Genomic DNA, 23,409 nt, shown 5'->3' on the forward strand with positions numbered 1-23,409 from the left:
AGAGAGAAATTTGACCCATGAGGAAGGGAGTGTGTCTTTTCAAGTTACCCTTTTGGAGTTAAAGGTTTTAAATTGGTAAATGAACAAATTTTTATATCTCGAGATGTTCAATTCCATGAGACCGTTTTCCTCTTTCATTCTCACCATCCTAACACAACATTTCCATCTCTCAATTCCCCTATTTTACCTACCACCTCTCCTACTCCTACTACTGTGTCACTCCCTACCATTTCCATTCCCCACCAACAACTCAATTCTTTTACTCAAGACCCTTCCCCTTTTCCTATTACATCACTACCCGAGAACCCTATCTCTCTCCTCAATCCCCACCTTCCCTTCTTGCTATCTCTTCACCACCTACCTCCTCTCCACTTTCAATAGCTTCTTTTTCATCTCCACATGCTCCTCTCCTTTCTCGCAGATCAATCAGAACTCGTAATGCACCTAAATATCTGCAGGAATTTCACTGCCAGTAGACAACTCTTACTCCTCCTATCCCAGTGTTGGACAAGAAGTTACTGCCTCACTTAGGTACTCCTTTTCCACTTTTTAATACCTTATCTTATCATTCTTTTCACATCCATATCAATCTTTTTTCATTGCTATTTCCACTCACATTGAACCACATACTTATAAACAAGCTCTTGAAGACCCAGGCTGGTGCCAAGCCATGGAAAATGAGTTGGCTGTCTTAGAAGCCTATCAAACTTGGGAACTCATTGATTTACCACCTGGAAAGGTTCCCATTGACTGTAAGTATATCTATAAAATTAAGTACAATTCTAATGGCACTGTTAAAAGATTGAAAGCACAGTTAGTAGCCAAGGGCTACATACAACTTGAGGGAATAAACTATCAATAGTCATTTTTTCCTGTTGCTAAACTGGTAACCATGAGATGCCTCTTAGCTATTGCATCCATTAAACGCTGGTATTTACATCAATTTAATGTAAATAACTCATTTTTGCATGGGGACTTACATGAAGATATTTATATGCTCAAACCTCCTGGTTACAAGAAAGGATCCCCACACCAAGTTTGCAAGTTACTCAAAAGTTTGTATGGCTTCAAACAAGCATCAAGGCAGTGGTATTCTAAATGCTCTACTATCTTAATTGAATCTAAATTTTCTCAGTCTAAGGCGGATTATAGCCTCTTCACCCAAGAAACACATGGCATCTTCATTGTTTTACTCGTATATGTTGATGATATCATTGTAGCAAATAATGATCTAAATTCTGTGAATGATTTAAAGACTTTTCTGCACAGCAAGTTTAAGATCAAGGATCTTGATTCTTTACGATATTTCCTTGGTATAGAAATTGCAAGATCAGCTAAAGGGATCCATTTGTGCAAAAGGAAATATACATTGGATATTCTAGCAGATTCGGGCACTTTAGGTAGCACATCTACTAAGGTTCCTATGGATCAAAACTTGAAGCTCACTAAGTCCACAGACACTCCATTATCAGATCCTAGCATCTATAGAAAATTAATTGGATGCCTTTTGTATCTCACCATCTCTCAGCTTGACATTAGTTTTAGTGTTCAAACTTTAAGCCAATTCATGGCTCAGTCCACTGATGCACATATGTTGGCAGCTCAAAAAGTTCTTAGATACCTCAAGGGTGCTCCTGGCCAAGGCCTCCTCTTCCCTAGTTCTTCTTCTTTTCAGCTTGAGGCTTACTATGATTTGGATTGGGCTTCATGTCCAGACACTAGGCAATCTGTGACTGGATATTATATCTTTCTTGGCTCTTCTTTGATCTCTTAGAAGTCCTAGAAACAATCTGTTGTCTCTCGTTCATCGGTTGAGACAGAGTATCGATCGATGGCAGCTACATGTTCTGAGTTGACATGGCTCAGATTTCTTTTATCTGCCCTTCAAGTTTCCCATCATCATGCTGCCTTACTTCACTGTGATAACCAAGCTGCCCTCCACATAACTGCCAATCCCGTCTTCCACGAAAGAACGAAACATATCGAGCTCGATTGTCACTTAATCTGTGATAAAATTCTAGAAGGAAGCATCTGCACTTGTTATGTCCCTACTTCCCATCAACTTGCAGACACTTTGACTAAAGCTTTGTCTTCAACATCTCTCACTCACCAGTTATCTAAGATGGGAGTCGTAAATCTTTACACTCCATCTTGCGAGGGGATATTAGAGAATGATTTACAACAGCATATAGCAGCACAGCACGAAAAGAAATGAAAGGAAATATCAGTGCTGAAGAATAAAGTTTATTACCTCTGTTTCAGTAGTTTTAAATTTATGTTAGCATTTTGTCGTTTCTTTTGCTGAGTTGTATAGAAAGGGTATTAATGTCTTTATATACTTGCTAGGCAGTTAGAATATTCTTTTGGCAATTGTATATATACGTGCTTTGTAATCTTTCCAGATAATGAAATACACACATAAAGCATTTTTCCTTTCTTCTCGATTTTTCCTCTTCTACAAATTTCCTTCCATTTCAATTTGTTACAACTACATACCCAAAATTAAAATGGTACTATGCTAATTAAGCTCCTGCATTAATTGCTTCTTAGCCAAATAAGATACGTTCTTGGACTTTGTACAATGAAACACGATGAAAATAATCAAATAAATTAGGCATTAATCATTCACCAAACTAGGTACTACAAATAGATGATGATGAAGAGCGTAATTAATTAGGTACTTATGCTACATTGGGGTCTAGTAGGTGAGCATGCAGCTACTAATTATTGTTACCCTCGGTGATATCTTCAAGTATTATCAATTACCAGCTTGTAATTACTAATTACTATAAGAGTAATTTTACATACAACCGTGAAATACGTAAACACCACGTAAATTAACAGCAAATTTATGCGGTATCGAGTATAAGTAGAGGTACTGCTGCTTAAGAATCATTTCATAGCTTTATTTTAGTATCTAATATATTGTATAGTTTCATGCACATGCCATTTTGATTACCAACAAATTAGCAATTGATATTGGGGTATAAGTAGAGGTATTGCTACTTGCACCTCTTGGGCGGGCAACCCTCGGCCTTGCCTTCCCGTGGGCAGGTGTTCCCGTCTAGATGTAAGGGACGAATTGGCCTCCCATGTCATCTGCCTACCGCCCATCATGCAGCGTGTGGTATCGTACAATGAGATTTTTAGAGAGAGAGACTTGGGGCTAGGGGTGACGACAAGAGGGAGAGAGTCTAAGAGACCAAGCAGCGATAACGAGAAATCGACGACGAAACAAATAGAAAAGAAAGAGAGAGGAAAGAGGCAAGGAGCTAGGAAAGTTAAGTTTAAAACCTAATCTACATCAAAACAATGTAGTTTTATTTAAAAATAATAATTTTTTAATATACCTTATATCTGTAATATATATATATATATATATATATATATATATATATATATATATATATAGCGGGCCAGACGGATCCAAAGCCCAGCCCAACACTCACCTCCCACATTTCCACTAGGCGGGCATCCGAGGTATGCATGCGGATGCTCCGCCCACCCTGACGAAAGTCAGGCGGGCAGGATACAAAGCCTTCCCAGCCGCCCAAGTACAAGAAATTGAAAAGGCACAAGAAAAGCAGTTGAACGTTTTGAAAAAAATAATTATCGTGGGAATTATGTCCTTAATCAATAAGTGCATGAAAAGCTTTTTGGTTATGCCTACTGCATGATTATAATCATTACGAGCTAGAATGCAATTAGCAGTAGTACTTGATCTATTAGGTCCAAGCAGCCTAAACTGTTATAATATATCAATATTGAAATTATATATTAATTAATATCCCAAAAAATTAAATGGATATATAAGAAGTCCATTACTTGAATAATTGATTTATATATGTTTCAACATAACGTGACATGAAGTAGGGACAAACAGCTGAAACAAACAGACCCAGCACTCACTCGAGGATTCCTCCTATCAAGTTATCTATTCCAAACTTCATGTGTATGACTAACAATTATCATTTATCAATATTATTCATCCACTCGATCGCGCGCGCGCATATATATATATATATATATATATATATATATATATATATATATATTATAAACAGTAATATTAATACTTAGTGTGCAAGTCTAATTTTTTTTTTTTTTTTTAAGTCAAATTTAGTAAAAGCGACGTCAAACAGATCATTATTTAATTTGCTCATGAGATAGAAAGCCGCCCCTTCCTTTATATATCTTGTCTGATCAGTACTAACCGCCGAATTATCTTTGATAGAACGGGCACCGTCGTCGTTGCTACTCTCAAAGAAACCCCTTATAAAAGTCCCCCAACCTGGATGGCTACAACTATTCTCATATTCTCCTAATTAATTTTGTTGCCAAATTACCCAAGAGTTTTGGCCCGAAGATCTAGATCAGATTTTCTTTGCGTTGCAGATCGTAGGTGAGGAATTCATGCATCAGCTTTAAATAGCCTATTATATACGAAGGATTCTAGCTTAAACTCCTGTGGTACGTACGTTATAGATATTTTGGTTATAGACAGTACTGTATGCCTCTCTTCTGATGCTCTTTCCAGTTGTGAAACCTGATATATAGTTAATCTTGTCAAATGAAGCTTTTCGATCGTTTCCGGCAATGATGACGATCATGGTCTTTCGATCAGATCGAACGACATTTTCTTCTTGCATTTAGTCCGAGATATGTTCACGTTCGAAAAAACCTTTTTCCCCTCTCTGATTCTAAGTTTGATGATCTTGGAGATCCTTAGAATAAAGATATAGTAAAAGGACTCAGAGATGACATCGCCGGTGTGTACATTTTACAGTTGTTTGGATAAAAGTTGCCGAAAACTTAGTCTGAGACTCTGAATACAGCTTGCACATGATCTCGTTTGAGTATATTTTGATTTCATTTGATCATTTTCTCTTAGATTCGGAAATTGCGTACTCTCATGTTCCAATGCTCAAATCCACTATTAATATATATATATATATATATATATATATATATATATCCAAGTTTCATGCATGTCCTAGCTAATTGTCATGGAAACCCGAGTCCTTCCACAAACTTAATTTGTTGGATTGGGTTGGGGGAATGCTAGCGCTAATACATAAATGTGATATCCGGTTTTAAAGTTAGAAAAGTAATTAATTTCAATCGGCCATGTTTCTTAATATATGTTTATTCATGGATATATATTCCAGTTCCAAACCATATTCCTTTTCTTTTTAATTAGGAAATCACAATATGATCTCTTTTTTCGAATATTATTTTAGGCTATACTTGATCATCTCAAAGCTTTGCATCTAGCTAGGGCTTTGAGTTCGAGCCTTCTGATTTGCAAGAAGCATCGAAAGTCGTCGTCCGGTTTGAAGGTGCGGTACTTTCTCAACTTTCTTCCAAGCGAATAATCTGATCAGTCTGAAAATGAGGAACGCTCTTCTTCAATCGCTATACTCTCAACTAAACAGCTTTGGTAATGATCTTTATGGAGCTAGCCAAGAAAACTTTGTCGTTGCTCGGTTTAAAATACGTGTGCTAGCTTCTGAAGATGCAAACGAACAAAATTTATGTGACTGGCCGTGCAGTTTTCAATTCTTTTTCTTATTTTGTTGATCAGGAAACAATTACGAAGCGATCCAGGTGCCAAATTTGGACGTCTCTATGCAGATTAATAGCGAAGGGCGGTAAGAATTCTTTCTCATGTCACGTTGTTATCATCCAAAAAATATATAAAAAAAAATTAGTGAAATGTAATTAAAATTAAGGATAAGCTGCCTACAAAAGTGCTAGTACTTCATGGAAGCTGATATATATTGATGGAAATACATATAAATGAATTAAACCAGCTCCTAGTTAGCCATCTAGCTAAAAGATATATGTGAGCTCTCAATTAATTAATCATTCATGATGAAATTGAAAATATTTGTATGCCATCGATCGATCGCTATCCTTTAGAATTTTGTCATCTAAAAGTACTAGTACAACTATAGTACTGCTAGTCATCTCAATTAATTATCATCCAGACGCGCGTTGTATATACGTACGTTGGTTTAGAGACTTTGCAACAAACTCTCTCAAATGATAAAATTAAATGGAACTGGCGGATTGGCCTGTGCATGATGATGGCCGTAGCTAGCTAGAACATTTCCCATTCAAAAAGATCAAGGGATCGTGCATCTCACTCTAAATTAGCTTGACTTAAGTGTACAAGTTCGGCATCAGTCATGTACGTACGTATATGGTCATTTGCATATAAAAAGCGATAGGTGAATATCAGAGCCCCCACACTCTAACCTCTTCATCAATTAACGATATTATTGGTAGATTCCAATGGATTTGACTATTCAAGGGTGAAGACAAAAATCTTAAACCTAAAGAGTATAACATGGGTATGATATTTAAAGACAAATTTATAACTTACACGTTAGGAAGGCATACTAAAATAAGAAAATTATTAAACCCTGATATATAGTACTGCTCTTGATGATCTGGTACTTTTATTTGACAGAAATCTCCATGAAAATGGCTTTTTTAGGAAGTCCAAAATGTTCAACAATGAAGACCTGCAGCTGGGAAATAATGGATATGCCTATGCAGACCCTTTTCGGTCCCTTGTTGACTATAGCTATCAATCAGGTTCGGTTCATTTCCCCATCTGTCACAATTCTTGGTAACAAGTTTTCTAGTCCGGCCACCATTATTGATGATCTTCTAGTCCGTGCCAACTACTCTATAAGACCAAAACTAAATATTGTATTTTAGTGCATTTACTTGCACAGTAGTACTGTACGTACAACATTAAAAAAAAAAGAACTGATTAAATTAGTACCCGTAATTTCAATGACAGGTTATCAATCTGCAGGTGACTTTAGCTCTGCCGACAATGTTCCTCAGCAGTCAATGTTGCTAAACAATCAACCTTCTTTCCCACAATTTGAAGTAGGATATATCCTCCCTTATCTCTAAGGAAAATAGGTTTACTATCATCCTATTATTTATTTATTTTTAATTTTATTTAATGATTAAAAAAATAACTATTAATAAAATTATATATTTTTTTAATTTTTTTAATAATTAAAAATGTTAAAAAAATATTTAAAATAATAATTAAAAAAATACACTATAAATAATAAATATATAGTAAAAAAATAATAACCTTTATCACTACTTCTAAACTCTGAGTTTTGACTTGTACATGATAATTAATAGCGGTACTTACTACTTATCGCTTTCAGCTTACGACCCATCTCTCCCCGGCCCGGCCCCCTGGCGGCCCAAAAGAAAAAACATCTTAAGAAATGTTGGAATCGTAAATTAAAACATCATTAAAAAAAAAAAAAATCAATATTCATCTTATTGGAATTTTTTTTTCTAACAAATGTTAGAAAGCATTATATATTTTAGTTTTGGATAAATTAAGTGATCAACTTCAATTGGGGGCACTAGCTTAGGGATGACTCCTAGCTATATATAATCACATGATCTTGGTACGTACAAGTTACAACTAATTATAACAAAACTAAGTGGTGAAGATCACTAGCTAGCTAGGGCTAAGCTCCATGAAGAAAAAGGCAGACTGTTATAAATTAAGTTCTATTAATCGTTTTGATTTTTCATGAGGACTTGCAGGCCACGACAAATGCAAGGAAACGTCCAATTGAGGGCAATGACGACGTCTTGTCCAAAATAGGAACCGATATGGTTCGCAACGTGACGACATTGAATGAGTTGAAGAAGAACAAAAGAAACAAGGTGATCACGACCTCTGAACAACAGTGGCAACACGTAAGAAGTTCAGCATCAATATTATTGGATAACGAAGCTAAGCACAGAGTACGTACGTCAATGAATATATGACATGTAACTCAAAATTATGACATTTCGTTCGTTTGATAATGGTATTTTTAAATCTAAAGAAAATATAAAACGTTGAGTATATTTCCACAAGTATCAAGTACGTACTAGTTTGGTCCTAAATGAAACTTGATTATTTGATTGAGATAGGAGATCACATGTACATCTACTTAGAACGGCATAAATAATATTCATTTATTCATTTTCAGTTTGTGTCAGATTGCATGCTTGCACGATGAAAAGATTCTCTCTTTATATTCGCAGTTTCATGTGCCTGTACCGAGGAGAAGCCAAAAGCTCAGTGACCAGATCACAGCTCTTCAAAAGCTGGTCTCCCCCTACGGCAAGGTTATAAGCAATTGCAACTCAAGAAGAATATTGCTAATATATATATATATTAATTAAATTCATTTCCTATTAATTAAGATTGAGTTTGTCGCAGACTGACACTGCATCAGTTCTTCAAGAGGCTTCTGTTTATATCAGGCTACTACACGAACAAGTTCAGGTATATAAGCCAGCTAATTCTCTTGTTGCTTGGCACTTGTAGTAGTACTCTTAACTGATCTGATCTTTGTTTTCCTTTTGGGCATGGGGGTTGGAGGACTGAACAGAATCTATTTCAGATGCTGAGTAGCTCATACAAAAGTTCTGTTAGAGCTGGTCAACGACAGGTAGCTAGGCAGACAGTCATGATTTTCTAAATGAGCCCCTTTTATTTATTTATTTATTTGTTCATTACGAACCAAAAACTAACCGTTTATAAGTACTCTTTCTCTAGCCCCTTATTTATTAATAAAACGGAACTTCCAACAGGAATTAATTGGAGAAGAGCAGCCAGACATAAGGAGCAAAGGGCTTTGCTTGGTTCCTGTATCATTAATTACTCAGAAAGTCAAATTTAATGGAGATCAGCCAGCTCGTTGATCAGTTCAACAGATCCATCATGCATAGCTAGAAATGTGTAATTCTATATATACCTATCAGGCATGTTTAGCTACAGAGAAGCATGATTTTTTTCTTAATTTCCCGATCATGATCTACCTTAACTTCATTCTAATCTTTATGCATGAAATTAAAAGATTAACGCGCTGGCATATCATTAATGCACCACCCCTTCATATTTGAGAGATCAATCCTAGTTTTAGCGGCCGGAGATGATTGTCCTGCTTCGTTAATGTTTTAGAACGAAAATATTAGTTCCTTGTTTTCACTCATGCATGTAGAAAAGATCAGTAGCTAGCTAGCCAGCTAGCTTATATATGTTTTTCATTCTAATTCGTGCTGTTTTATAAATATTAGCAACAAAATGCGGGTACGAGCTAGACGACTGACAATTAATTAATTACTAAGATTAATATGTATAACTACTGGCTAGACTGCATATATCTGTGCATATGGGTTAATTAGAACAATGTCGTGATCAGGGTACGCCCATAAATTAATGCCATGATCAGCTCGATCGAGCTGTAATCTGCCATCAAGTTCTATATATATATAGTCTTAATTTGGACCACCAGATTAAATTAATTGAGAGCTAGTTAATCAAACAGAAGATCAGAGGCCTCTTACTTGATGTTCATGCTCATTGCTCATGGATTTTTGGTGATCTTTCATCATCATCATCACACACACACACACATATAAATGAAATATCCATCTCCAAAGTTTTAATACTCTGATGCACTATACACACACACACATATATATATATACAAATAAAAAATTATATTTTGCAAGTCAGTATATAAGATATATAGATTAACTTAAATACCAATTTTCAACTAAAATGACTCGTACAAAATACACATGAAACTAAAACAGTGTATCATGTTAACTAAATAACTATCATCAACTTAATTACAAAAATATATAGCATTAAAGAAGGTTTAGAATTATAGAAACAAGCTAGTAAGAAGTAGAGATTATATACCTTAATTTATATCATTAAAAAAAAATAGAATTGTATATCGAGAAGCAATTGGACAGAAGCCCATTAAATCTCCATCATCGTTAATTAATTAAGCAGCAAAGAAATGAAAATGTCAAAAAAAAAAAAAAGATCAAAGAATGAGAACTGGGCCAACGGCCCAACACCTTCCCCAAAAACTAGGCTCGGTCCGTAACTGCATATGACTCTATGACCCTACCACGTGACTCGAATGACAATCTCACCGCACATGAGGTGGCACTAACGGGCAGATTTGGAAGTAAGATGAAAATTTTATATTTTATTTTAATATTTAATATTATTATTGTATTAAAATTTAAAAAAATTTAATTGTGATTCGAAAAAATTAAATTATTTATTATATTTTGTATAAAAATTTAAAAAATATATAATAATAAGATAAAATAAGATGAGAATTTTATACCTCATCTCACTCAAACCTGCCTGAGGGTCAACAACCTTCACCGTCACAGCCCCGTGACATTAAGAAGAGCCACCAAACTTGAAGCCTGAAACTGAAAGGTCTTCCTCATTGAGTCATTTCCTATCCGTCGTCTATCTTTTCCTTCTCTCTCTCTCGGAGCCCTAGATTTGTTCTCTCTTACAGTACTTCTATTTATCCGCCAATATTTTCTCGGGAAAAAATGGTGAGTACTTCGACTACTCCACACTACCGTTCTATCTTGGACTTCTTTCTAAAAAGTACTTTATAGTTGTGATTTTAGTATGGTATCTTTTAGTTGTTGTTCTTGGATCTGTGGAACTTGTTGCCCTTTTTCGTGGAATTTCTGGTGCTTTTGAGTGGATTATAAATTTCACCAGGCTTTGTACTGCAACTGAGCTGAATCGATCCTGATTTGATCATGGTTTGGTTTTTCCTTCTGAGCCGTTTGGTGTTCGTTACTAATTTGATCCGTTTGCGTATACTTTTGAGTCGGTGAAGGTGGTGTGGACTTCTCTGGTGCAAGATGGTCTTTGTACGTGTATCTGTAAATGCGCGACTTTTTCTGCATTTGCATGTAGTTTTGTTTGTGTTTATACGTATGAAGGTCCCTTGAAATCAGATTTTTTATTTGTTTCACATTATTCATTGGCTAATCTCTATGTCGGCTGCTTTTTTGTGACTATTTTTGTTTATTTCTCATGGCTAGTCTCCTTCTTTGGTCTCGATGAATGCTGCGGCATACGAGGCTTTTCCTTATTTGGTTTTTCTACCTTGATACTTCTAATATTTTATCACTGATTTTTGCTAATTATTTGGTTAAATTCATGATAAAGAAATTTGTTGTGGGAAGTAATTTGGAGTGTTATTGTTTTCTTGATACTAATTATAACTGAAAGAATGTTACGGGAGGGATCAAGCATGTAACCAATAGTGTAGAATGGGGCATGGTAGAAGGGTAAGCTTTGATTTGGAATCAACCAAATCAAAAGTAGTTTGGGACTTGAGAAGGGAAAAAAGGACCTTATGATGTTGTTTATATGGTTATTTTGTAATCACGGGTCACTGGACTGGTGGATAACATTGCAAGTTTTTGAATTATTTAGGGATTTATTTTTGGTTATTTGTTCGTTAAGATTTGGTGGGGGTGTGGAGTGGACCATTTTGTAGATGTTTAGCATGAAAGTATAGATTTCAAATAGGTGGTAGTTGATAAGTGCGAGCATTTTATCCAATATTGCAGGCAAACGCAGCATCTGGGATGGCTGTGCATGATGACTGCAAGCTAAAGTTTTTAGAACTGAAGGCAAAACGAACTTACCGCTTCATTGTTTACAAGATTGAAGAGAAGCAAAAGGAGGTAATTGTGGAAAAGCTTGGTGAGCCAACCGAGAGTTATGAGGATTTCTCTGCAAGCCTTCCTGCTAACGAGTGCCGATATGCTGTGTATGACTTTGACTTTGTGACAGAAGAGAATGTCCCAAAGAGCAGGATTGTTTTCATTGCTTGGTAATATTTAGAGTTTCAGATCTTACTATGTTCTCATGTTCCATTCTCTGATGCTTTGTCTCTTTCGCTTTATGTATTCATTGATTTGCTATATATACGCATATATGAAGGTCCCCGGATACTTCAAAAGTGAGAAGCAAGATGATTTATGCTAGCTCGAAGGACAGGTTCAAGAGAGAATTGGATGGTATTCAGGTGGAGTTGCAAGCTACTGATCCCACCGAGATGGGCCTTGATGTTATTAAAAGCCGGTCTACCTGAATAGAAAGTGCCAGCTATGCAATGGAAATATCTCCAACTATCCTACTTGATGTTTATAAGTTGTGGAACTTAGTACTTGTTTTAATGCCTATGCTAATGGTTTGTGTTTTATCAACATCTAAAACGTCCTGAATTGTGATTTTGTGGTTTTATTGTGTTATCACTTACTAGTATGAATTTATACACACTTATGATATGTCGGAGTATGGGGTGCATATCAATTCAAATGTTTGCTTATTTCAACCCTATGGCTATGTTGTTTTGTATTTCAGGCTGTTCTTTTTCCTTTCCCAATACTGAATGGTTTCAATCGCTATGTTTCGTAAGAGTCGAATATCTTTATCAATTCTTAAGGTTGGGAATGGTGCGAGGCTGAAAAAGCTCTCGATTGTTTGATGATAGAGTCTCAAGTTTGTGTATTCATCCATTGCCCTTAGAGTGGTTCACCACTGCAATTAATCAATTTTGCCTGTTGGAATACAAAAAGAAGTTACAACGATTGCTATTTACCATCAAAGCAATGGGTTTATTTACCAACTACCTGAACGCCCCGTTCCCCTTTTGTTCATAGTTCTCTGCTGTTGCGGCCAGTGCTCGTTCCTGCGCCTGAGCCGGTGGTAGCTTGGTAACACTTGAACCAATATGATTTCTAATTAAGAAATCTATGGTTCGGAAAATATATATCAAAAGCCCTAAAAGATTCTATTGGAGTTTAATATAGTGATTCATTAATTGTAATTAAATAAAAATCCAATACAACGTATTCAATGAAATTTAATATTTAGATAGTCATAGAAGATTAATTATGCTTTAAGAATAGCATATACAAAATTTTTATTTTTTAAGAAAATCTCTATGGGTGTGTAAAGACTTGATATCCAAGTCTGGTAGGCCATTAAAACGACAAAATGGAAAAATAAATAATAAATACGAAAATTCGAAGCAAATTTTAAAACGACAGCACGCTATGACGCTGGCGGAGCGGTGCTCTCTTGTACGAGGTCGGGCCGGTGTTCGTATTGGTTTTCCTCCGTGTTTACAGAACAATGAGAGTGAATTATGCACTACGTAGACCATATCATGCACCAGCACCCGCGAAGACTGCTTGTGAAATCCCATCTTCACCCTCCAGCAGTTCATATAATTACCCCAACTACCTTCGTCTCCTCTCGTCTTGCAAAGACCTCAAGTCATTGCTTCAAGTCCATGGCCGTTTGATAGTGTCAGGCCTTAGGGAAGACCATTTCACACTCTCCCATCTTATTAATTCCTACTCTTCGTTTCACAAATTTGATTTGGCTCGCTCTGTTTTCGAATTCTCGGCTAGCCCATGTGTCATTCTATGGAATTCAATGATAAGAGCTTATACGCGGTCAAAACAATGCAAAGAAGCTCTCATTATGTACCATTGCATGTTGGAGAAAGGGCTGGAACCTGACAAGTACACCTTCACTTTTGTTTTGAAAGCTTGTACAGGTGCTTTAGACTTGCAGGAGGGTATTTTAGTTCACCATGAAATAGCCCGTAGACGATTAGATTGTGATGTGTTTATAGTGACTGGTCTTGTTGATATGTATTGCAAAATTGGTGATTTGAGAAGTGCAAGAGAGTTGTTTGATAGTTTGCCAAAGAAAGATGTCGTGGCTTGGAATACAATGATTGCTGGGTTGTCACAAAGTGAGGATCCTCGTGAGGCGTTGAGATTATTTTGGAGTATGCAGTTGGGGGGTGTTGAGCCTGACGCAGTGAGCTTGTTGAACTTGGTTCCAGCTGTTTCGAGCTTAGCAGATATTGATTACTGTAGATCTATCCATGGATATGCGGTTAGGAGGGATTTTCATTCTGCTGTTTCGAATGGATTGATTGATATGTACTCTAAGTGTGAAGATGTAAGTTCTGCTCACCAGGTTTTTGATCGGATGTGGGGCCGAGATGATGTGTCTTGGAGGACGATGATTATGGGCTATGTGTTCAATGGATGTTTCCTTGAGGCATTGAAGTTATTTGATACAATGAAAGTAGAGAATCGGAGGATAGATAAGATGTCTGCTGTGAGTGCTCTATTGGCTGCTGCGGAGATGAGAGATTTAGACAAAGGGGATGATATCCATAATTGTGCTATTCAAGAAGGGATTGATTCGGATGTTTTGGTTGCTACTCCTATTGTGACCATGTATGTTAAGTGCGGACAATTAGAGAAGGCCAAACAATTGTTTAAGGGACTTCAGTGGAGGGATTTAGTTGCTTGGTGTGCATTTATAAATGCTTTTGTCCAATCTGGATATCCCAATGATGCATTGTCTCTATTTCGAGATATGCAGAATGACAACATGAAACCGGAGAACGTAACTCTGGTGAGTATCCTTTCAGCATGTGCAGAAGTATCTGTAAGATTAGGTAAAAGCGTGCACTGTTACGCTATCAAGGCTGACTTTGATTTTGATGTTTCAACAGGAACAGCCCTTGTATCAATGTATTCTAAATGGGGATTATTTACTTGGGCGCTGAATGTTTTCAGTAGAATTCCATGTAAAGATGTCGTGACATGGAATGTTCTAATAAGTGGGTTTGCATATATTGGTGACGTATACCATGCTATGGAATTGTTCTGTAAATTACAGCTATCAGGAATACATCCAGCAGCAGGTACCATGGTCAGTTTGCTTGGCGCTTGTATGCTGTCAAATGACTTGAACCAGGGCACCTGCATTCATGGGAAAATTATAAGAAGTGGATATGAATCTGACTGTCCTATAAGGAATGCTCTCATTGACATGTATGCAAATTGTGGGAGCCATTCTTCAGCTGAATTCTTGTTCAATGAAACAGAGTTTATGAAGGATGTGGTATCTTGGAATGTTGTAATTGGAGGATACCTACAGAATGGACATGCAAATAAAGCTATATCCTCCTTTTGCCAGATGAAATTGGAGAACTTTCAGCCAAATTTAGTCACATTTGCATGTGTCCTTCCAGCAGTGGCATATCTGGCAGCCTTACGAGAAGGCATGGCTTTTCATGCCTGCATTATCCGAATGGGATTTCTGTCTAGTGCACTTGTTGGGAATAGTCTTATTGATATGTATGCTAAATGTGGGCAGCTCGATTCTTCGGAGAAATTCTTTAATGAGATGGAAAACAAAAACACAGTTTCATGGAATGCAATGTTTGCAGGGTATGCAGTGCATGGACAAGGCAGCAATGCCGTTGCACTTTTCTCGCTTATGCAAGAGAGCTATGTCCAAGTTGATTCCGTGTCCTTCGTCAATATTTTATCTGCTTGTAGACATGCAGGTTTAATAGAAGAAGGAAGGAAAATTTTGGAGTCCATGTTTGAAAAACACCATCTTGAACCAGGGTTGGAACACTATGCTTGCATGGTAGATCTTCTAGGTCGAGCTGGTCTATTTGATGAAGCCTTGATTTTGATAAAGACAATGCCAATGGAAGCTGATGCCGGAGTTTGGGGAGCCTTATTGGGTGCTTGTAAAATGCATTCTAATATCAAGTTGGGTGAAATGGCGCTGCAACATCTTGTCAAACTTGAACCTGAAAATCCAACAAATCACGTAGTTTTATCGAGTATGTTCGCGGAATCCGGTAGATGGGGTGATGAGGACAGCACAAGGTCAAGAATGAATGAGTCTGGATTGAAGAAAATTCCAGGCTGTAGCTGGGTTGAAGTGGAAAACGGGATCCATGCCTTCAGAGGCGGTGACTAGAGCCATTTGCGGTTTAAACATGCTTTCTGCTGTGGAATAATTCGCTTAGAAAGATGAAAGGGAAGGGAATGTGCCTGAGACGAGCTACTGATATCACACTAACAAGAACAGCAAGGAGAGAGAGAGAGAGAGAGAGAGAGAGAGAGAGGGAGGGAGGGAGGGAGAGATGTGTTTGTGTAAGCAAGAATAATGTCCAGTTAATTCTGTCCATGAAGAATCGATAACGCGTTTGTAAAGAAAAAGAAACTTAATATTTAGTCAATAAGTTATCAAGTTATGCTTCTTATAAGTCGCGCAAACATGGTAATATTTATAGGACGAGTAATGTTATTCATCATTTTAATTTTCATTATTATCTTATCATTTTATGATGTGACATTAGATGGTTGAAGACTATTTATTATATTTTACTTGTGAACTTATTATCTAATACCACATCATGAAATGATGAGAGGATGATGAATAGATTTTTCTATTACATTGGTTATAATAAAAATCTAAAATTCGAACTTTTTTTTTATACTAATTAGTGTATTAAGTCCGTCGATAACGATATTTAGAAATAAAATGTCGCATTTTCAATTGTTCGTTAGAGGTTTCGAGTTAAGAGTCGGATGTAAGATGATTGATATTAAATTAAAGTCTTGCCCTCATTAGCATCAAAGGGTCCATAGCTCAGTGGTAGAGCATTTGACTGCAGATCAAGAGGTCACCGGTTCGAACCCGGTTGGGCCCTTCGTTGATATGTAATTTTTTGTTTCCAACAATATTGCCCCACCCTCCTCCCTTCCAATAAGCCAAATAAAAGTGTAAAACTCCCCTCCAAGGGGGGGCTCTGCTTGCTAGTATGTTTCACTTATTTACTGTCCCAATTTTTATATTCAGTTCAATGGCTCATGCACTTCTCAGGTAACCATCCCGTGATCAGCCAGTCAGCCCGGAAGTGGCCACAGAGAATAGAAGTCGAATCCAAGGTTTGAGTGCGCGCAAGGGGCCAGCCAGCAAAGGAGGCACGATCTGCCCGGTACGGCAAGGAAACAAGAGCCACCAGATTCGAGACCATTTAGTTCTTTCTTTATGTTCTCCTATATAGCTGAAACAGGCTATGTGAACCGCCCATAAACGAGGACTTTCACTGTTCATTCAACAAATCAAACGTTTACAATGGGATGCTACCGATTTCTAATGTAAGAACAAGATCACACCGCACTTTGATTTTCTCTGATTTGTGTTGGGAGTCGGACTAGAAATCAGATTAGGACACATGTCCAGGCAGAACCCAGGAGTTATTTGATAAATTTTACTAAACAAGCCTATCAAGGAGAGAGGAATATTTTAGACCGCCAAAAGAAGGCCTCTGAATTTTGCGCTTCACTTTTCACTCTTTGTATGTAGAGCTCCAAAGTATGTGCTTGCTCATTTATGTTATCACTCGGCATAGCATCTTCAGCTAGCTGAACTGCTGCCATTTGAGATATTTGAAAGTTCTCTGCGGTGTGTTGCAGCTTCCTTGCAGTTGTTTCCTCACTGGTCATTACAAGGGATCCCAGTAAAGATTTGAGTTCATGCTTCGCTCCAGCTGTTAGAGCCATGCCTTTCAAATGCTCCACCAGAGCCATCTCCTCACCAGGGCTACAAATGTCAAGTAATTATTTTGTCCATGAAATTGTGACTCAATTCAAACCGTAGCAAAAGAGAGGAGATTTGAAATTAAATATGAAAATACCTTCCAGGACGGATTTTTCCTCTCTTTCTCTGTTGTCTCATGTCTCTGGCCTTGCTTGCCGCACTTGAGATGATGGAAGACGTGGTGGTCTTCCTGGTCCTGCTCATGGAATGAGGCAAACACTTGAACTAACGGTAGTTTATATCATCCTTCAGACGGACTTTGTTGATGTAATAAAATATTATATAAATTCAGGGTCAAAATTTAATCCAATTGAGTGGTAATAAAGTTTGGTAGTCTCCCGATCAAAAATAATGTTTGGTAGAGTCTAGTTGAAAATTGAATGAAAAGATGTCCAACCCAAGAATTTGCCAGACGCTAATAAAGAAGGTGACTGCTGGGCACACTAAAAACAACTAATAACAACCAATAAATCTACCGAAGAATAATACACTATGGATCCAAAGCTATATGACGAGTAAAGTCATACCTTGTGGTGTAAGCACTCATTCCACTGAAATTACTGCTAGCCTCTGAAGCAGTATCATCATCAAGATCACTCGTTGACCGTTCCTCTGTCTGCAGCTTTGCAGCAAGAAGTAATCTTCTCTGTCGAACAGCTAAGTAGCGGGCCAGATACTTCCCTACTTTTTCCAAACTTTCCTCGTATTCTCCTATCAGCATGCTTGCACATTCCAAAGATGCATTCTTCACTTCCAAGATCAAATCCTCTCTCCTGTGCAAAAATGCAACCCTCAAAGCTTCCTCCCAGTCTCTTGCACTAATTAACAAATTAATGCCCTCATTTACATCTCCACAATACTCCAGAGCAATTTTGGCAGCTTCCCCTGGTTTACCAAGAGCTTGAAGTTCTTCAGAAAGCTCACGAGCCAGTTGCATGACCTCATCTTTTCCCATCTCAAGGAGCCCAGCCACTGTAAGCACACCACTCCAATTACCACAAGCACGATATGACTTTAAAGCCTTTTCCAAACTGAAACAGCACAAATAAGTTATAGCTGCATCCTCGAAACATTTTTCCCCACTAAGATGATCTCCCCATGCCTCGAGGACTTGCTTCCTCTTGGCAGGATCATTGATAAGTTGAAGTCCCAAAGGAAAAAGTTGAGGATTTTTCTTCATGAGGTTCATAAAATCGTCATAATGAGCATCTCCTGCAGAAACGATATGTTTGAGAGCATTCGCATACCTGCGCAGCCTAAGGTCAATATTGTAGCGCATTAAGAGAACTGGCATGTGTTCCAACTCTTGAAGGAAAGGAAGAAATTCTTTTGGATCTCGCTGTGAGTTCAATGCTACTATAGCAGCAAGGTTCAAATCATAAAGGCCTAAAGCAGCCTCAAACACAGCCTCGGAATCAGATAACCACAAGAGATGCTTCAAAGCTTCTTCAGCAGAAGGGTAAGACCTTCTTTTAGGGTCATTCGAACTTGATAATTCCATTTCACGAGTAACTTTTATTCTCGCCAAAGCTTCTTCAAGCAATGGGGGATCACTACGAGCAAGAGTAGTCAAGATACAAAGCTCCCTTGCAGGGCTTTCTGGTAGTTGTTCTTCAAGAGCCTTCCTTATGGCCAGCAGAACAGAAGAACCCTTGTTATTGACATCAAGACCTTTCGGGTCTCTAGCTTTCAGATCTTTGATGTCCTTTGAGCAAGGTAAGGATATGATATCTCCGTACAGTCCCTCTGTGACATTCTCATTGTTTATGGCACAAACAAACTCAGTTATGTGGCTCAAATTGTTAGTCTGCCTAACAAACTCTGCAGCTGATTGGAGGAATGCTTGCCAACCACAATGATCAACAATGACATTGAAATCTATCCTATGCCGCCTCACCATGAGTAGTGCATCTCTGAAGCGTTCTTGGACCAATGCATTGACGATAGAGGCCAGGACTAATTTTCTAGGGTAGATACATTCCATATTTCCCCTAGTTGTTTGTAATATGATAGCAGCTTCATCTCCATGCAGGACGCCAACAATTTTGGCACTTCTTTCCCATATATTTATAAACGTTTTAATTTCCTCTCTTCTCCTGTTACCGGTGTGGATGAAATCCTCATACATTTCTAATTTTCCATGCAAGATATCATTAATGCCAACTATGTAGAGCAAATCCTGTTTAGTGGCAAGAATTAAATGCGTGATCACTTGATCAGCCAAATTGGAGTACAATGAAAAACTGCTGCAGTTGCTGCACAATATCCTCCCACCAACACTCAACCTGCCAATGTCATTGAGTCCAAAAAGCAAAGGCTTCAATGATCCACCATCAACAACTGAAACCACACTCATCCAAGGGCAAGATGATAAGAAACTCAAATCATTATGTTTCAGGGCTCCTATCCTACTCGTATACTCAAAAATTTTTCCTCCATCAAACTGAATATAAGCTGAACATCTTTTGGTGGGGTTGGGAGCAATACCGATAACCTGCCCTTCCAGAGAGTTTTGATGGGAAATTTTTGCATGCCAGCCTGAGCATGTCAGCAAACCTGGGACATGATCCTCAGAGCATGAAAGCTCAATTTCCTGCAAATAAAAGCCAAGAAGCCCATCCTCATTTGATGAAGTTTTGGACAAGTAGTGATCAAAACCATAACGGGAAACAGCAAGCAGTATATGCGAATCCAACCATATAAGATGCACAATAGATCCAAACACAGATTCAGATATGGAGGCTTCAACAATAAATTGTTTGCCTTCAAGTTCATCCCAAGTATCAACTGTGGGGAGCTCTACGACACACAAACAACCATCTGATAGAAAAGCAGCCAAACAGTTCTTAGTATTCTTGGAATATAAAGATATCTCCCGGACAGCAGTCGGGAATTTCAGATTGAATAGATACATAGGAGGTGGCATAAGAGACAAAGCAAGGGGAGTCACAAAAATCTTGGAATCATCAACAACTAATGATATTGAGTTCTCTGTGACAGCCGTATTCCAGACGAAGTTGTAAAGTGTGATATGCCCCCCAAGAGTCCAACAAATCAACTGCATTGGTTTTGTCGGGTCCCACATGAACTTCACTCCATCCTTCTTAGAGTACCTAATTTCATGCTTTAAGTACCAATGATTATTGCTGAACAACCAGATCTTTACAGCATCATGTTTCTCACATCTGACAATAGCTGCAAGAAGATCTGATGTGCAATTCCACCTCAGAATGTCTATTGTTGAATCAATTTGCTCATTGATGCTGAATGAGCTTCTTTCTAACCCATTCCTCTCAAAGAAAACTATTGATGGGCACTCATTATCTGTTTTCCTGTCACAAACAGCCGCAATTTTTGCTCCACTTGGCATCCATTCAATTACTGATCCCATAAATGCCTTTGATTCTGAAGTAGCATGCAATGCCCCTGAATCTCGTTCCCATACCTTAATCCTCTTAAGCAAGGTAATAGAATCACAAACTTCACTCAGTGTCACAAAGTACTTCCCATCACCTCGCCAAGAAATGGGACTCTCATATCTAGAATAGGTGGGTTCACCTGAAAACCATAAGCCCACTCATTAAATTTTCAAATTTAATCAACCCCCCCACCAAAAAAAAAAAAAGAAAAAAGAAAACCGCCATCGTAAAGGTAAAACAAAAGTCTCCCCGATATAATCATCCTAGATAGGAGGAAGTTTGAATTGCAACATAAATTTCGTCCAATTAAGACGATGATACCGTTCAAGCACATATAAATGGTGAATTATACGCCTTTTTCTTTGTTCTATGTTAGTCCTTTTCGGCTAAGGTTACTTCATTAGAAACCCAACACTAGTGCCAATCTATCAGAAAGTGTATAGCTTCGTAGAAACAAGTGGCAGCAGAATATACTATGCATGAAAACTTGGAAAAAAACCAAAAAAAAAAAAAAAAAAAATCAATAATGGCAGAAAGTCATGGAAAAGGGTCCTTACGTACGTCAACACCTTCAGGAACAACCTCCAGTGCAGTCTCATAAAGCAAATCCCAATCATGAGTCATAACCATTATCTGCCCCAGACGACTTATTACAGCAAGCACATCCCCGTCAGGACTGGGTGAGATGCACCTAACCCCACCCTCCACTCTGCCAACCATGGTGGTTTCATTTCCATCCACACCATGCAGCAACAAAAGCCCATCAAAAGTCCCTATTACCAGCGCCTCTTTCTCCATCAGATACTCCAAGGCGGTGATGTAGTCATTGGGCTCCAAGTCGATGGAATCCACGTCCGCAGATAAGCTCCACGCCCTTTCATTCTGGGGGGAAATTCGCAATAATTCAAAAAATAGAATGGAATAAAGAATGGAATTCAGAAAACGAAGGCATAGATAGTGCTTACATGGAATGAGGAGAGATGAGTGGTGTAAATACGGTTGGCAGAAGAAGCAAAGAACAAGCGGCTCTGCTCGATATCGAAGGCCGATAATAGTACGGATTCGTCTTCTTCCTTCGACTCTAGCTCGAGCTTCGAAGAGAGCTCCGAGTAAAGCTTCAGATTGTTCATTCCGGGCTCTGTGTAGAGTGCGGCAAAGACCTGAAAATTCAAATCAGGGGGAGAGAGAGGAGGAGGAGAAATTGCGCCCTAGTTTTATGCACTGGGTGGTTTTGAGGGTTTAAGGTAAAGCCAATGACTAGGAGCCAGAAGGAGCAAAGAAAGAAAGGCACCCGAGAATTTAATCGCCCAGAAAACTAACCTTTTATGGTATTGGGTCGGATTGTTGGGTGTGTCGAGCCCATTCGAAGAAAAAGGGTTTCTAGGCTGGGAGAGCTCAAAGCCCAGATACCTAGCAGTAGGGCTGTGCAGAAAAGGTGCTGACCCGATCCACCCGTATGAGCCGACCTGACCCGTCCGATAAAAAGCGGGTTGAACGAACTTGCGGGTCAAACCCGCTAACTATCGGTTTCGATCCGACAATCACAGACCTTATGTCATCCATTCCTAAATCTCAAACAATACTTGTTATCACTCATGTTTTTTCTTTGTTATCATCTAAGTCGTCGTTGTCGGCAAAGTTTGTGCCCTGCCTGCGCTGCGGCTACGCGATAGGGTTGACAGTAAGCCAAGCTCATGAGGTCGGAGGTGTAATTTTGTTGCAACGTTGGGCCCTATTTTCTTCGATGCGCTATAAACTCAGACAGATCTGACAGAGAGCGAAAGAGATAAACTCATTCAATGGCACAAAACTCCAACTTTTCAAATATTAAATCCAAATGTAGAAATGGAAAACACTATGAATCTCTAATAAAAAACCGATTTGACACAAAACAACGTCAATTTATTGGCAAAGAACTATTTGGATCTCTGCCTCATCTTTCCGCACTTCCTCTTCAACCTCCTCATTCGCTTCTTCTTCCACTCTGAAACCAAAGAGCAAACTCCAGTACGAGATTAGGAAAATTAAAAAATGCCCATTTTTAAGTTTTTAGATCGAGCAAATAGTAGGATCCAACAAATATCATACGACAATAAGACTATAATCAAATCTTACCTTGGCCCTTATGGTGATGCCATGTCTAAGTTCCTTCTCGCCCTTGCTTTTGAAACTCTAGTAGTTCAAAGTAGGCTGCGCAGAGAACGATTTAGAGGCTTGGAGAGAATTTACAGCAATTAAAGAAGAAACCATGTGTGTGGGTTTAGAGGGGTTTCAAAAGACATTTCTGAAGATTGGTCGATATCAAACAGGTTGACCCGACTAGAGTCGAGTCGAATTTTTCTATATTAGCATGAATGTCAGGTCGAGTCGGATCGGGCCCAAATCAAGCACGGTTTGGTCGGAGTGCAGGCCTACCTAGCAGAAGCCCAATCTGTGTAATTCAACTGAGAAGCATAAATGCCATGATTGCTTACATTTTCTTGGAAAACTTGTTTTACAAGGATTTGAACTTTGATTTCGACAATTTTTCTGTGTATTTATCTATGGACAATCCTATTCTGCCCCCACTTTGCCCCTAGTGCAAATTTTTTGTTTTTGCTTTTTTTTTTTAATAAAAAAAAACACTTACAAAAAAAAAACAAAAACCACTTTCAA

At 38.2% G+C, this 23,409-nt stretch overlaps 4 protein-coding genes and 1 non-coding gene across 8 annotated transcripts; 4 read left to right on the forward strand and 1 right to left on the reverse strand.

Annotated features, from left to right (window-relative positions):
* The first annotated feature begins 4,246 nt into the window (after nucleotides 1–4,246).
* On the forward strand, nucleotides 4,247–8,970 carry LOC108986339 (transcription factor bHLH112-like). Of its 3 annotated transcripts, none has more exons than XM_018958914.2 (10): nucleotides 4,247–4,402; nucleotides 5,241–5,440; nucleotides 5,585–5,651; nucleotides 6,476–6,603; nucleotides 6,815–6,906; nucleotides 7,597–7,800; nucleotides 8,086–8,169; nucleotides 8,264–8,329; nucleotides 8,436–8,495; nucleotides 8,638–8,970. In XM_018958914.2, the coding sequence occupies exons 2-10, from the start codon at nucleotides 5,392–5,394 to the stop codon at nucleotides 8,746–8,748; spliced, it is 861 nt and encodes a 286-aa protein (XP_018814459.1). In that variant the 5' UTR covers nucleotides 4,247–4,402; nucleotides 5,241–5,391; the 3' UTR covers nucleotides 8,749–8,970. The 3 variants fall into 3 exon arrangements, with proteins under 3 accessions (XP_018814459.1, XP_018814460.1, XP_018814461.1); XM_018958915.2 differs by having other exon boundaries at nucleotides 6,503–6,603; XM_018958916.2 differs by having other exon boundaries at nucleotides 5,241–5,339.
* Nucleotides 8,971–10,208: 1,238 nt separating this feature from the next.
* Nucleotides 10,209–12,232, forward strand: LOC108986377 (actin-depolymerizing factor 2-like). The gene is made up of 3 exons (XM_018958994.2): nucleotides 10,209–10,419; nucleotides 11,458–11,723; nucleotides 11,834–12,232. The coding sequence occupies exons 1-3, from the start codon at nucleotides 10,417–10,419 to the stop codon at nucleotides 11,982–11,984; spliced, it is 420 nt and encodes a 139-aa protein (XP_018814539.1). The 5' UTR covers nucleotides 10,209–10,416; the 3' UTR covers nucleotides 11,985–12,232.
* Nucleotides 12,233–12,965: 733 nt separating this feature from the next.
* On the forward strand, nucleotides 12,966–15,983 carry LOC108986297 (pentatricopeptide repeat-containing protein At2g39620). Its single transcript, XM_018958872.2, has one exon. It carries the CDS (start codon nucleotides 13,031–13,033, stop codon nucleotides 15,704–15,706), a length of 2,676 nt encoding a protein of 891 aa, XP_018814417.1. The 5' UTR covers nucleotides 12,966–13,030; the 3' UTR covers nucleotides 15,707–15,983.
* Nucleotides 15,984–16,370: 387 nt separating this feature from the next.
* TRNAC-GCA lies at nucleotides 16,371–16,442 on the forward strand. The gene has a single exon. It is a non-coding gene; the product is annotated as a tRNA-Cys (tRNA).
* A 372-nt stretch (nucleotides 16,443–16,814) lies between these two features.
* Nucleotides 16,815–22,029, reverse strand: LOC108986366 (elongator complex protein 1). 2 transcript variants are annotated; one of them, XM_035692021.1, is made up of 5 exons: nucleotides 21,720–22,029; nucleotides 21,316–21,636; nucleotides 17,863–20,893; nucleotides 17,433–17,531; nucleotides 16,815–17,338 (listed from the first exon to the last, which is right to left on the reverse strand). In XM_035692021.1, exons 3-5 carry the CDS (start codon nucleotides 20,724–20,726, stop codon nucleotides 17,023–17,025), a joined length of 3,279 nt encoding a protein of 1,092 aa, XP_035547914.1. In that variant the 5' UTR covers nucleotides 20,727–20,893; nucleotides 21,316–21,636; nucleotides 21,720–22,029; the 3' UTR covers nucleotides 16,815–17,022. The 2 variants fall into 2 exon arrangements, with proteins under 2 accessions (XP_035547914.1, XP_018814520.1); XM_018958975.2 differs by having other exon boundaries at nucleotides 21,312–21,636.
* Between the last annotated feature and the right edge of the window lie 1,380 nt (nucleotides 22,030–23,409).

Source organism: Juglans regia, chromosome 7, assembly GCF_001411555.2.
Source record: "Juglans regia cultivar Chandler chromosome 7, Walnut 2.0, whole genome shotgun sequence".
NCBI classification, from domain to species: Eukaryota; Viridiplantae; Streptophyta; class Magnoliopsida; order Fagales; family Juglandaceae; genus Juglans; species Juglans regia.

Coding starts and splice junctions, on each gene's coding strand:
- LOC108986339 (XM_018958914.2), top strand. CDS start 5,392: ATGAGGAACGCTCTTCTTCAATCGCTATACTCTCAACTAAACAGCTTT. Junction 5,652..6,475: donor CAGATTAATAGCGAAGGGCG/GTAAGAATTCTT, acceptor TTTATTTGACAG/AAATCTCCATGAAAATGGCT. Junction 7,801..8,085: donor ATAACGAAGCTAAGCACAGA/GTACGTACGTCA, acceptor TTATATTCGCAG/TTTCATGTGCCTGTACCGAG.
- LOC108986377 (XM_018958994.2), top strand. Junction 11,724..11,833: donor AGGATTGTTTTCATTGCTTG/GTAATATTTAGA, acceptor GCATATATGAAG/GTCCCCGGATACTTCAAAAG.
- LOC108986297 (XM_018958872.2), top strand. CDS start 13,031: ATGAGAGTGAATTATGCACTACGTAGACCATATCATGCACCAGCACCC.
- LOC108986366 (XM_018958975.2), bottom strand. CDS start 21,884: ATGAACAATCTGAAGCTTTACTCGGAGCTCTCTTCGAAGCTCGAGCTA. Junction 20,894..21,311: donor TCCTGAAGGTGTTGACGTAC/GTAAGGACCCTT, acceptor TATGGTTTTCAG/GTGAACCCACCTATTCTAGA. Junction 17,339..17,432: donor GGAAAAATCCGTCCTGGAAG/GTATTTTCATAT, acceptor TGACATTTGTAG/CCCTGGTGAGGAGATGGCTC.